This window comes from Akebia trifoliata, chromosome 7 (assembly GCF_017979445.1).
Source record: "Akebia trifoliata isolate Shusen 1 chromosome 7, ASM1797944v1, whole genome shotgun sequence".
In the NCBI taxonomy this organism is placed as follows: Eukaryota; Viridiplantae; Streptophyta; class Magnoliopsida; order Ranunculales; family Lardizabalaceae; genus Akebia; species Akebia trifoliata.
The window spans coordinates 23,516,203-23,529,579 of record NC_141381.1 but is presented as its reverse complement, the minus strand read 5'-3'; the positions used below and the strand labels follow the sequence as shown (position 1 = coordinate 23,529,579).

The following is a 13,377-nucleotide window of genomic DNA, read 5'->3' as shown; positions in this document are numbered from 1 at the left end:
AAAAATAAATAATTATCATGTTTCAATAGGAATCTCCAATTTTTATATTTGCAAAAAGAAAACAGAAAATAACAACATATTCACATGCAATGCACGTGCATTTTGAAGGGAAATTGTTTGTAAATAGTTACAATGTTGCGGTGAATTACAATAGGGAGAGAAAGTTGAGGGAGAGATGAATTGTGCGTAACTACCATCATGGAAGAAATAAATGTGGGATGAGTAGGACTTGTAAATAAAATCAATTTTAATGATTTTTTCTACAAGGAGAATGTTGCTAATTAAATGCCTTTGGAAAGAATCTGTGGGAGGGGGCTTTCTAGCTTTGACCCTGGGTGCATTTTACGATACGTACACTCTTGACTTATAAATATATATAATTTTGGAAAATGCTGGGATGACACAAACAAAGACAGAATGGTGACAAAAATGATGTGGTGGCGCACATATAACCGTAGATGCTTTTTACTTGTATCTTGTGGAAAAGAATCTATCGTAATGTGTACGACACTACGTGTTTTTGTCACCGTTGTGTCTCTCTTTGTGTCACCCCAACATGACTATAATTTTTAATGGAAAAGGATAACTTATACTTTTATTTAAATAATTTCAAAAAATATCTAAAGTAAATTCATAAATTTTATATCATTTTTTTTTCATATTATACCTTCTATTAATAAAAAGAGCAATGTGGGTGAAGATACCAAAAACTTGGGCTTCCCGCCATCATTGAGTTTTTTTTTTCTCATAAAAGCAGATTAGAATAGTAAATGTACAAGTAGTTACATAGCAGTATAAGTACCTTAATCATATGATCTAATCATTATCCTAAAACATGATTGGTGTATCTTCAAGCATCTTGGTATATATATAGGACGACATTCGATTGCCAAAGTCCTAGTCAAAGTGTTTCGTCTTATGTGGACTAAAAACTTCGGATTGGACTGACTTTTGAGAGGATGATCACTATGGTGAAGGGATCATCCTCATAAAAAATCAGCTGATTCAATCGTGGACAGTCAATTTTTACCATTAGTTTAAACGTCAGTTTTGATGGGGTTAGAAATTTCAAAATGGCTTGATTTTTTGTGAGGATGATCTCCTCACCATAGTTACATATAATGTCAACTGCATCTAATATCAATGATTAAATGATGTTGGTAGCCAAATTTTCTGATCGAGCTAACTGGAGATCATCACCTTTCTTTTATCAAATATAGTATGGATTCTAAACTAATACTCTAATAGAAAGCATATTTCCTACTGAATTTTCTGTCTTGTGATGTATTAAGCTTTGAACACAATTTTTTTTTTTTTTTACATTTACAGTGGATCATCTAGTTAATAATGCTGGAATTACTAGTGTTCACAAATTTGAAGGTTTGACCAACATCGTCGATTGTGTACCCTTGATGGTAACTACTACCACCACAAACTTCTTTCTGATGTATGTAAGTAAATGGAAGTATTTGTAACTAAATGAAGGTGATTTGTTTCTTTTGGATTGATATGACTAGGATGTAAACTTCTGGGGATCAATTTACCCAACCCATTTTGCAATTCCTCACCTCAAGAAGAGCAAAGGCAAGATCTTCGTCAATGCTTCAGTAGCTGGATGGTTGCCTAGCCCAAGAAATAGCTTCTATGGTGTAAATATTCGAATATCGATTTTTGTCAAAATAAAACATTTCTTCTGTGATTGAGTATTGCATTTTATTCATTTGAATTCATGTTTTCAGGCTACTAAAGCTGCATTGATAAGCTTCTATGATACCCTCAGAGTTGAACTTGATCCCACAATCAAGATAACCATAGTATGTCCCGGATTTACATATACGGAGATGATCCGAGGCAAACATCTAACCAATAAAGGTGCCATTGAAGGGGATCATTCAAATACAGAAGTAAGATTCCATGTCAAACCAAGTAAAACTTGTGTTTTATATGTATCTCTTTACTTTTGTTACAATAGTTGCGGTTTGACCTAGGATTCTATATTCACATGTTGCTCCATGTCATGTCTTCGTCATGCTAAGAAGTTTGATCTAGGACATGAGCAGTACTATTGTTTTTATGTTGGTTGGTTAGGATATTACTAATGTGTAGTAATTTTCAGGCTCTAATTGGGAAATTTCAGGTTAGGAGTGTGGAGGATCTTGCGAAGACCATTGTGAATGGTGTATGTCGAGGGGAGAAATACATAACTGATCCTTCATGGTTTAATGTGTTATTCCTGTGGAATGTTTTCTGCCCCGATATAGTCCAGTCATTGTGCCCGCTTACTATATGCCCCAGAATTAGCCGCTCCCAAGAAGATTGAAAACCAATAGGTTCGTCATCCTGTCTTCAATTCCATCATCGAAGACCAATGCAGATTATGACTAATCTTTACCGGTGCTTATACATTTGAAGAGACAACCAACATCCTTAGCTGCACATCTTTGATGGTAACTAAATTAACATACCATGAACTTCTTATTTAATTAACATGTTTGTAACTAAAGGGTTTGTGATGATCAGGATGTTAACTTCTGGGGATCTATTTACCCTACTCATTTTGTGATTCCTCGCCTCAAGAAGAGCAAAGGAAAGATCATCGTGAATTCTTCGGTAGCCGAATGCTTGCTTAGTCCAAAAAATAGCTTCTATGGTGTAAATAATCTTATCCCATTCATTTTCCTCAATTTGGTTTCTCTTCTGATTAATAAATTGGATTGAGTAATTTACCAAAATGTGATCAACTTTTGACAAAAATCCCATTCCGGCATGCTCATGTTCATTTTAATTCCCAAAACATGAAGAGCGAGGACGTAGGTTTTTTCAAAGTGACTAAATTTATTTGAAAAGTGACATTCTCGTTGATTATGAAAGTGACGATCTCCAAGGTTTCCCTACTTTTTAGTGAGATTGTCACTCTATAAACCAGCTAGATTATCACTCTTCAAATAAATATCAATGATCTCGTTACCTTATATCAGCAAGACCGTCACTTTGAAATACCGGCTATCTTGTTCTTCATGGTTTGGTAATTAAAACGAATAGCTAGTGAGTCAGAATCGGAATTTCGTCATATTCAGCTCATTCTTTCTTTTAATTTTATGTTTACAGGCTACTAAAGTGGCATTGATAAGCTTCTACGACACACTTAGAGTCGAATTGGATCCGAGGATCACAATAACGATAGTGTGTCCCGGGTTTACAGATTCGAAGATGACCAGAGGCAAACATCTATCCAATTAATGAAGGTGCAATTGAAGTAGATCATACAAAGACAGAAGTAAGGTTTCATTCTATTTAGGGATAAAAAAAGGGTTGCAGATCAGATCACCTAATTGCATTCCATCACTTAAAAATTCCTCCTTGCAATCTATTAGTATGACTATACGTTTTGAAAGAAAAACGTTGTTCTCATTCTTCAAAAGTTCAAATAAGTCCAACCCTACTTTACCTTGTTTGAAGTTGCACACCTTTTTTTGTTTACAGAAGTTCAAATCTTTTTCGTTCTTTGATAAAATAGAGAGAAATAGAAATAATTAACTGAAGTGCGATTGGTAGGGATTTGGAAAGAATTGTGACAATCAGACTACCCCACGTGGCAAACTCAATCTACTACCCTGACGTGACAAATTCAGGAATAGTATATCTGCATTCCTCGGGATACACAATTGCAGTTCCCCATAAAAAGTATATCTAGAGGGAACCGTGTATCCCAAGGAGCACAGATCTTTGGTTCCCGAACTTGTCACATCAGATAGTCGATTGAGTATGCCACGTGGGGTAGTCCGACTATCACAACTCATTTGGAATGGAAAAAAAATCAATAAATAGATTTTTTTTCATAAGATGGGGACACAACATACTTATCATGATCTGCAACTGCAAGTAGTTGGTCTCTCATAACAAAGGTTATATCTCTGCTTCATGATATATTTGTAACAGCTGCTATTGGCACCCCAACTTTTACTTATTACACCCCATTTATAAATAAAGAAAATAAGTGAATTGTAGATAATAAGTAAAAGTTGGGGCACAAATAGTAGTTCTCTATTTTTTTTCATTAGATTTCTATTTTTTGGGTCTAGGATTGTACATGTGCTTATCATAGTTGTAAGCAACTACTGAAATTGTTTGAATGTGTGTTTTTTTTTTGCTATAATTTGAGCCAAACCTTTGTAATGTCTGAACAGTGTGTTTTAATCTTTAATTGGGCTGTGATAAATAATTTAGAAAATTGCGGTGCCTTAGCTCTCTAGATCTACTATGTGATGTAAAATTATTTATGTGTTGGTATGGTAGATGAGCTAGTATTAATCCCATGAGTTCGATAATTTGCAGGCTTTAAATAGAGCATTTCCTGTAAGGAGTGTGGAGGAAAGCACGAAGGCTATTGTGAAGGGTGTGTGCCGAGGTGATAAATACATAACCGATCCATCTTATTTCAGGGCATTCTTCATGTGGAAGGTCTTCTGCCCAGATGTAGTTCATTATTTGGGCCGTATGTTTGTCCTAAATGAAAGCACCTCAGAGAGGTTGGTTGATCCCTCTTCAGCGCGATCATCATCGGAGGCCAAATCAGACTGAGATAAATCCTCAATATATTGTATAAGTTTTCTATGGCTATGGTGTAGTTTTGGTTTCTAAAATAATTGAAGAGTGAAAGATTATAACTATTATTATTTATGGTGATAATAATGTGCGTTAAATTATTTTTGGACCCAGTACTACTTACTAGTCATTGCAAAGACTTTTCATTAGGTCATTAATGTCTAAACCCCACACCCCCCACCCCACATGTATCGAGTAATTTCTGGGACAAATCCCTGAAGGTGTCCCCTTAGACCGTGATTCTACCTGAAGGCCTCCACTTATTCCGGGGGTGTGGTTTAGCCATCTTGGCCTTCTTCGTTAAGGCCAATATTTGCTATACCGTATCTCCTAGAAGATACCCATTTTAGACGTTTGTGAAGAAGGGTCATTGCAATCTGGACTTGTGTAGTACAAAAAGAAAAGTCAGGTTTTTTAGAGACAAACGGCCAAGCAAGGCTATGCTTGGCCATTTGTCTCAAATGACCAAGCAAAAATCTATATTTTTTATTCTCCTCTAAATGGTTTTAATGACTTAAGTGAATCCCACTTGATTGATCGAAATCCCTTGGATTTGATCCTCACCATATACGATCAATCAAGGTAGTGCAAAAGAAAATGACAATAACCAATCAAACAAGATAACACTTAAAAATCAATCATCGATTAGTCATGGGCACAAGAAAAAACTCTTTTATTTTTATTTTTTATTTTTTATTTTTTATTTTTATTGAAAAATCATTTAATTTGACCAACACAAAGATTTTAAAATTTACTAAGGTTCACTAAATCAACGTGGTCATCTCATTGATAATCCAATACCATAGTTTTTTTTTAGATTTGATGGAAAAATTTTGGATCGAAGAATAAAATTCAATTTTTTTTATAGTTTAAATCCAAGGTTTTGAAAATGTGAGGCGATGAAATCCCAAATTTAAAATTAAAATTCAAAATGAAAATTTATTTTAAAATTTTTTCTTGAAAATTTTCTTCTAGAATTTCGTTGACAACAAGCACGTGGCATTGTAGCATATTTTTAAGTGTCACATGGTGGGCTCAATGACTATAACTTAAAAAAATGGAATCTTACAAAGCTAGTAAGGCTAGCTTTATCTCTTTTGAGACCTACACCAACTAATGGTTGCACCGTTTAGGAAAAGTGATTAGCAAAACTTGGAGTGGGTCCCACGGTACTGTAAATAATTCATCTTCTTTTTAAAAAATGAGGGGCTCAACCTAGGGGTGTCAATGGATAGTCGAAATCCGAATCCGAATTCAAATTCGAATTCGAAAAATCGGATATTATCCGAAAATTTCGGATATCGAATTCAGATTCGGATGTCAGTTTAACATTCGAATGAGTTTCGGATACGAATTCGAATATTACGATATCCGATTCGATAATATCTGCTCCGATAAGAATATGTATATCGTGTATTTATGTTTTACAACAAAACTTTAACACATATATACATGGTGATGTGTATTTCTGTTTTATAACAAAACTTAACTTATAAAGTCATCTTCTCTCAACTTCCATCTGAAACGCAGAATCAGTCGGTAATGGAGGGTTTGGCCTGTGCGAGGCTGCGAGCTCTATAACCCACCGTCTTCTCCGGTCGGCGTCATCCAGGTACATACATACTCTCTCTCTCTCTCTCGGTAAAACCCATCTTCTTGACTTGTGCGAGCTCCATTACCGTCGTCTTCTCCGACCGACTAGCATCCAAGGGTATTTCCTCTCTCTCTCTCTCTCTCTCTCTCTCTCCTCTCTCTCTCTCTCTCTCTCTCAAACACAGTAAAACCCTATTTTACTCTCACACAAAGAAGAAAATCTCATTTGTAAGATTTTTGTCGGATCGGATATTATCGGATATCCGATATAATTTTCAAGTTCAGATTCGAATGTTTGTTAGTGCTATCCGATCGGATTCAAATTCGAATTCGGATATAGCAATATCCGATCGGATACCTATTTGTTGACAGCCCTAGCTCAACCAACATTTGTTGATGAGGAGCAAATTTGAACTCATTAATACTTTAGAAAGGTTGTCGGACCCCCAAAAGTTTATTTTTAAGAAATTTGCCAGTGCACACAAGATTTATTTATAACAAACTCGTGAAGTAAGAGTTTTTTTTGTAATACAAATGCACCTGATAGGTTGATCAAGTAAATCTTTCTTTGATGCATGTGGCTGCCAGCACACTCAAACACTTTTTATTTTGCTGCTAGCACACACACTCACTGACAACACCCATCCGTATGCCCTCATGTTCTCTCTACAGCACTGCCACGTTTTAAAATACTCCAACTCAGTGGGATTCTACCATATTTTGACTCGAACATTTCCTTCAACTTACCTAAATCGTTTTCCATTCCTTCCTTCTTGAAAATCTCTAAGACCTTAATGTATTCGCCCTTAGAAACTCCGTAACATTTCTGCTTAATAATTTCAACTACATCCCAAAACTTCTCACCACAATCTTTCCTACCCAAAATCTTCAACGTCAAATTATACGATTTTGACCTTAGCTTTCCATTCGCCGTCTTCGAAACCCAATTGAAAAACCTCAATGCAACTCTCATGTTCTCTTCGATATTCTGCAACACTGCCAACATCATTTCATGGCTTATCGACAGGTTGATCGACTCTAACTCGTTCTTAATGTCCTCAGAACTGATTGATTTTGAAAAAATCCCAATCAACACATCCTTATCGATATCCCGGTGTTCTGAAGCTGATTCAGATGAAAAGCTACGATTTTTAAGGTTTCTCGCTTGTTCCTCTCTGCGATTGTAAGAGAACATGCACGAATATCTGCCTCTGCACTTCAATTTCAGTTGCAGAGACGTCCATTTAGGGTCTTGTTCTTGATGGAGAGAGCTGCAGAAACGAAGAAGAGATGAATCGATAATGTTGGCTGATGACGCAGCATGGAGAGTTGGAGATGTAGATCTGTGAAAGAAACTAGTAGATTGAGACGACAAACTCGAATTGAAGAAGCGAAAGCTGAATGAAGACGAAGACCAAAATCTTCCAGAAGGTGAGAGAGATCCCTGGCATCCGTTCGTTCTAGGTAGAACTGGACCACTCAACCTGATTCTGGAAGACGCCGCCATTGTTGTTGCATAAAAGAGAGAGATTAGAAAGATATAAGAAAAAGCCTAGAAAGATGTTAGAGGTGGAGAGTTTAAAAGGATCCTATCGCTCAACAGTTTTGTCTTTTTTTTTTAAGTCTTATGAAATCCAGTATCAGAATTACCTATGCTTTGAAAATCCCAATTCGCTAATGTCCTGTAAACCCCCTGTTAATAGAAATTCTAATTGAAACACTAGAAAGCATTTACATTCATCTCAAGGATTCCAGCTACATGCCCCGAGAGTTGTGGGAAACTAAAATATCAAACAATTAGAGGGTATTCCACAAACATGCCAAAAATTTATGAAAAACTCAAATACCAAGCTTTCTCGATGGGATTTCAAAACCATGCTAAAATATAGAAATTAAAATACCAAACACGCATCAATACGCAAAAAGAAAAAAGGAAATTTAGACCAATTTCAATTTGCAATAATAAATCTTCTGAATTTTCGAGTTTAATCCTCGATTGGTCCTCAGTGGAGTCGTCACTGAAAATGCCTTCAATCCGTGGGTGCAGATCCATTTTTTTATGTTTTCTGGGAATCATCACCTAATTTTACGATTTAGGAACCAAAATATGACTCTAACCAGATAAAAAGTACTGAACTACAAAAAAAATGGGTCTATAGATCTCGTTATGAGATTGGAAAGTGTTAGGCACAAATCCCGTCCGACGAATGCCGATATTTATTTTTCCCAAAAGTTTTACATTGCAAGTAAACATAGTCTAAAAATTAAAATGAAAAAATTACCTTCTTTACCTAGGTGATTCAGACGGTCGATTCCCTCAGAAATTGGTGAAGAGCATTCCTCGTGTGAATCTTCCTGCTTTTATTTCTGTCACTAGATTTGTTTCCGATCTCCGAGATGAGATTTTTCTCTTCCTAGATTTGAATATTTTTCTGATTTTTTGTGGTGTTTTAAGAATTTCTAGGTATTTTTTAGGTGAAAAATAGGGTTTGCGTGTTAGGTATAGACTTACAACTTTAGATTTAGGATTTTGGGAAGTCTTGAGAGAGTTTTTTACCTATATTTTCAAGGATTTTTCTTGACTTATGAATTTAGGTTGTGGATGTTCCTTTTTATAAAGTTTTTTGAAAAATTAGGATTTGATTAGGTCTCTTCAAAATAAGGTTAAGTTGTTTAATTAGGATTTTGAATTTTACGTAGAATTAAAAAAAAAATTAGTTTTTGGAGAACTCTCCAATGGAGAGTTTTTTATTAAATTATATTTTTAATTCTTTAGGACCTCTGGTGGAAGGTTTTTTATAAAATATCATATGGGCCACCACTTAAAATTAGGCCCGTGAACTTAATTAATTGATTTTATTTGTTTAAAAATTTTAATTTGATTTATTAATATTTTACTTTACGTTAATAAATGTTTTAATTATTAGTTTCAATTTTTTTATTTTTAAAGATTGAAAAATTATTGTTTTGTCCTCAAAGAGAGCTTTTGCGTTGAGAGGTTGATTTTTGACGTTTAAAATATTTTGAAATCAATTTTTTTATAAGGAATTTAATGGGAGTATCAGTTTATGTCACTTATGGGTTTTTGACATGAAATGATTATGTGCCCTATGAAAGTATTTTCGTAATTTTATCGAATTTGATAAAAATTGGCGAAACAGTTTATTTGATTTTAGTTTGTTATTTTATGTATTTGAAATGATTTTTCTAAGCGTAATGTAAGCTCTAGGGATGTTTTGATGTTAGGGGTATTTTGATAATTTTATCTTTTTTTGATGATTTTTCTCGTAAAACTTCTTTTTATCCTAAGAATGATGATTTCTATGTTTTGTATTATAATTTCCTAGTATAGCATGATTTATAAAGTTTTATTTGCTTAAAATATCTCATCTGGACTTTGGAAATACATCTAATATCAAATAAAAACATTGAAATATTCATCCATCATTGAGAATCGTCATAATTAGGTTGACAAGTTAATTAATTAGGCGAATGCAAAAATGGGGTGTTTACACCATACTTTTAAGCTCACAAATTAAGGGTGGTCACGAACTACTCACTTAGGAAAATTTTGTGTAGGATAGAAAAATCCATGAGGATAACTAAATAGGCAATCACATTTGGAAAGTTCGATCTCATATTTGAGCCGAGGAACACACAAAAGGGGCAGATGGTTGTAGATTTCCTAGTTGATTTCCCTATAGAAAATCCGTACTGGGGAAAAAGATGTGGATGTAGAGCCACCAAAAGAGGACTTCCTCGATCCAATGAGCTCGTAACAAAATGAAGGTTATTTGTAGATAAGTCAGTTAATTTCCTAGGTCTAGAACAAGAATGGTGCTAGTATCTCCGAGCAATAACAAATTGAAAAAGATAGTCAGCTCGAGTTCAGAGCATCAAATAATGAAGCAAAATATAAGGTAGTACTTGAAGGATTGAGAATAATATGAGGTTTAAAAATCCAAGAACTACAAGTCTACTGATATTCTCAAGTGGTGGTTGAACAATGTAGAAGGGAGTATCAAGCAAAAGATGGGAGAGTGACCAAGTACATAAAACTCATTTGGGAAGAGATGGAAAGGTTAAAAAATGTGAGGATAACAAAGATCTCTAGGAATGAAAATTGGCATGCTGACTCGCTAGCATACGTAGCATCAATGCTCGGAGATAAAGAGACCTGAACTATACCAATTGAATTCCAAGATAGATAGAGCGTCAAACATGAAAAGGTAAAGAATTACATGCAGATAAATCCGAAGCTGAGCTAGAAAGATGAGATATTGAACTACTTCATATTGGGGGCTCCATTGCAGACAATAAGGAAACATGAAAATTAAAAAAGAAAACATGTTGATATCTCGTAGTAGATAAGGAACTCTACAGGATGTCCTACGGAGGACCACACTTAAGATGTCTAAACTTGGATGAGGCACAACTTGTCTTGGGAGAAATAAACAAAGAGGTCTAAAAAAATCAATTAGGAAGGAGATCCCTAGCCCACAAAGCCATAACCCAAGGATACTACTGGTCATATATGCAAGAGGATGCTATGAAGTATGTTCAAAAGTGTGACAAATGTTAGGGCTGTGCTTGGATGATAGACCAGTTATTCGAGGAGCTCCATCCAATCGCCAATCACTGGCCCTTTACCATATGGGGACTAGATATCATGGGGCCTTTCCCTTGACCTAGTGGAAAGAGAGATTTCTTGCTCATAGGGAAATATTACTTCACCAAGTGGATAGAATATGTTCTGTTAGTGTGTATCAGGAAAGAAGATATGATTAGGTTCTTGTGGGAACAAATTATAATAAGGTTCGGGATACCTTATGTCGTAGTAATTGACAATGGGGTGTAAGCAATACATAATTCAAAAGCTAAACTCCACACCTAGATACCCCTAAGGGAACGGGCAAGTAGAGAGCACAGGTATTTCTTTATTTGCCTTGACTTTTGGAATGGAAGCCATAATCCCAATCAAATTACAAATGACTACAAGTCGGACACTGGTAGCTGGGAATATCATTCACGTGCAACTAATAGCTCAAAACCTTGACTAGATGGACAAAACAAGGGAGAGGGTGTTAGAAAGACTTGGAAGGTATCATCAATAACTGAAGAGGTCTTATGATAAAAAAATGCGTAGAAGTGTATTAAAGCTGAGAGACGTGATTCTTAGGAAGGTCTTCCAAAATATGCAAGCTCCAAATAGTGGTAAGCTTCAAGAATACTGGGAAGACCCTTACTTTATAGGCAACCTCAAGAAAGCAAAAGCCTACCACTTGAAGACAATGGTCAGGGATTTAATCGAGTCACCTTAAAATGTGTTCAATTTAAAAAGGTACTATCAGTAGGAGGATAATAATTTGTTGATAAGATTTTTTTTTACCACCAATAAGGGTTTATTTTCTCGCTCTGCGGGATTTGGTTCAATTTTTGTTTATAAGGGTTTGGAGGGGGAAAACCTTCAATTTGTTTCAATTATTTCAATAAAAAGATTTATTGCTCAACGACGATTCACATTTGAAAATCAACTCTTTCAAAAATTTATCTAAGGAAAAAGGGTTAGTTCAGTAGAGAACCAAAAAATTGTTTATAAGGAAAAATGATCAGTTTGTGAGGAAACCGAGCTTCACTCTATGAGTTGAGTGAAGCAAAAAATCTATATAAAGAAAAAGGGTCAGTTTGTAAAGGAACCGAATTTCATTCTATGAGGTTAGTAAAGTAAAAAATCTATATAAGGTATGAGGGAATCGAGTTTCACTCTACGAGGTGAGTAAAGTAAAAATTATCTAAGGCAAGATGGTCAGTTTGTGAGGGAACCGAACTTCACTCTATGAGGTAAGTGAAATAAAAATTATCTAAGTCGAAAGGGTCGATTCATAAGGGAATTGAGCTTCACTCTATGACGTGAGAGAAGGAAAAAATTATCTAAAGAAAAAATTATCTAAAGTAAAAAAGGTCGATTCGTGAGAAAATCGAGTTTCACTTAGGGGTGCAACTTAATTCGGTTCAAACCGAGACCCGAACCAATCCGTGACTTTTGGATTGGGTTGGTTCGGTTTTAACTGAATAACGGTTCGGTTTCGGGTTAAAAGAATTAAAAACCGATAGGTTCGGTTCGGTTTTCGGTTCAGGATATGTAAATAACCGAACCAAACCGAGAACCGAACCAAAATTCTATAAATATTTAAACCCTAACCCTCTCTACTCTCTCTCTCTCTCGTCTCTGGTTCTCTCCGGCTGCAGCAGCGGCTGCGACCTTCGACGGTCAGAGCTCCAAAAGGTGCTATCGGTCGGTCCCTCCCTCTCTCTCTCTCTCTCTCGTCTCTGGTTATATCAGGCTGTGGCTGTGCTGCGACGGTGCGATCGGTCGGTCCCTCCCCCCTCTCTCTCTCTCTCTCTGGTTATCTCCGGCTGCGGCTGCGGCTGTGACCCTTCGACGAGTGCGATCGATCGGTCCCTCCCTCCTCTCTCTCACTCTCTCTCTCTCTCTGGTTCTCTCCGACTGTGGCTGCAACTGCGATCTTGACCTTCGACGGTGCGAGCTCCGACGGTGCAATCGGTCAGTCCCTCTCTCTCTCTGCGACATACGGCTGCGGACCATGCCTCTTCTCTCGTTCGTCTCTGCCACCTGCGGCTGCCGGCCGGTGTGTGTGTGTGTGTGTCTCTCTCTCTCTCTCGTCTTTATCGTCTCTGCGACCTACGACTGTCGTCGTGCCCCTCTCTCTCTCTGATAAGCTGCAAACAAATTCAGAGTTCGATCGGAAAAACGAGTGAATCTCGACAATCCGTGGAACCGAACCGAACCAAACCGAGTTGAGATCGGTTTGGGTTGGTTCGGTTTTAGATCAATTCGGTTCGGTTCTGGTTCTTATATAATAGAACTGATGTTGGTCGGTTCGGTTCTAATTTTGCTCTAAACCGAACCAACCCGAACCAAGTTGCACCCCTAGTTTCACTCACCTCACTCTATGAGGTGAGTGAAACAAAAATTTATATAAGGCAACTGTCTTCACTCTATGAGGTGAGTGAAGAAAAAATTATCTAAGCATAAAAGGTTTGGTTCATTATGGAAACCGACCTTTACTTAACAAAACAAAACATTTAAGAAGAAAATGAAAACTCTCTCAAGTGTAAAAGGTTAGAAGTAAGAGAAAGAGGAAGAGACAAGGCAAA

The 13,377-nt window shown here is 36.3% G+C and overlaps 1 protein-coding gene across 1 annotated transcript; it reads left to right on the top strand.

Moving 5' to 3' along the window:
• Nucleotides 1-1,298: 1,298 nt before the first annotated feature.
• LOC147398452 (11-beta-hydroxysteroid dehydrogenase 1A-like) lies at nt 1,299-2,384 on the top strand (the record flags this gene model as incomplete). The annotated part of the gene is made up of 4 exons (XM_086446724.1): nt 1,299-1,415; nt 1,518-1,649; nt 1,740-1,904; nt 2,117-2,384. Coding segments are annotated over 4 exons (618 nt in total), but the record flags the coding sequence as incomplete, so codon positions are not given.
• Between the last annotated feature and the right edge of the window lie 10,993 nt (nt 2,385-13,377).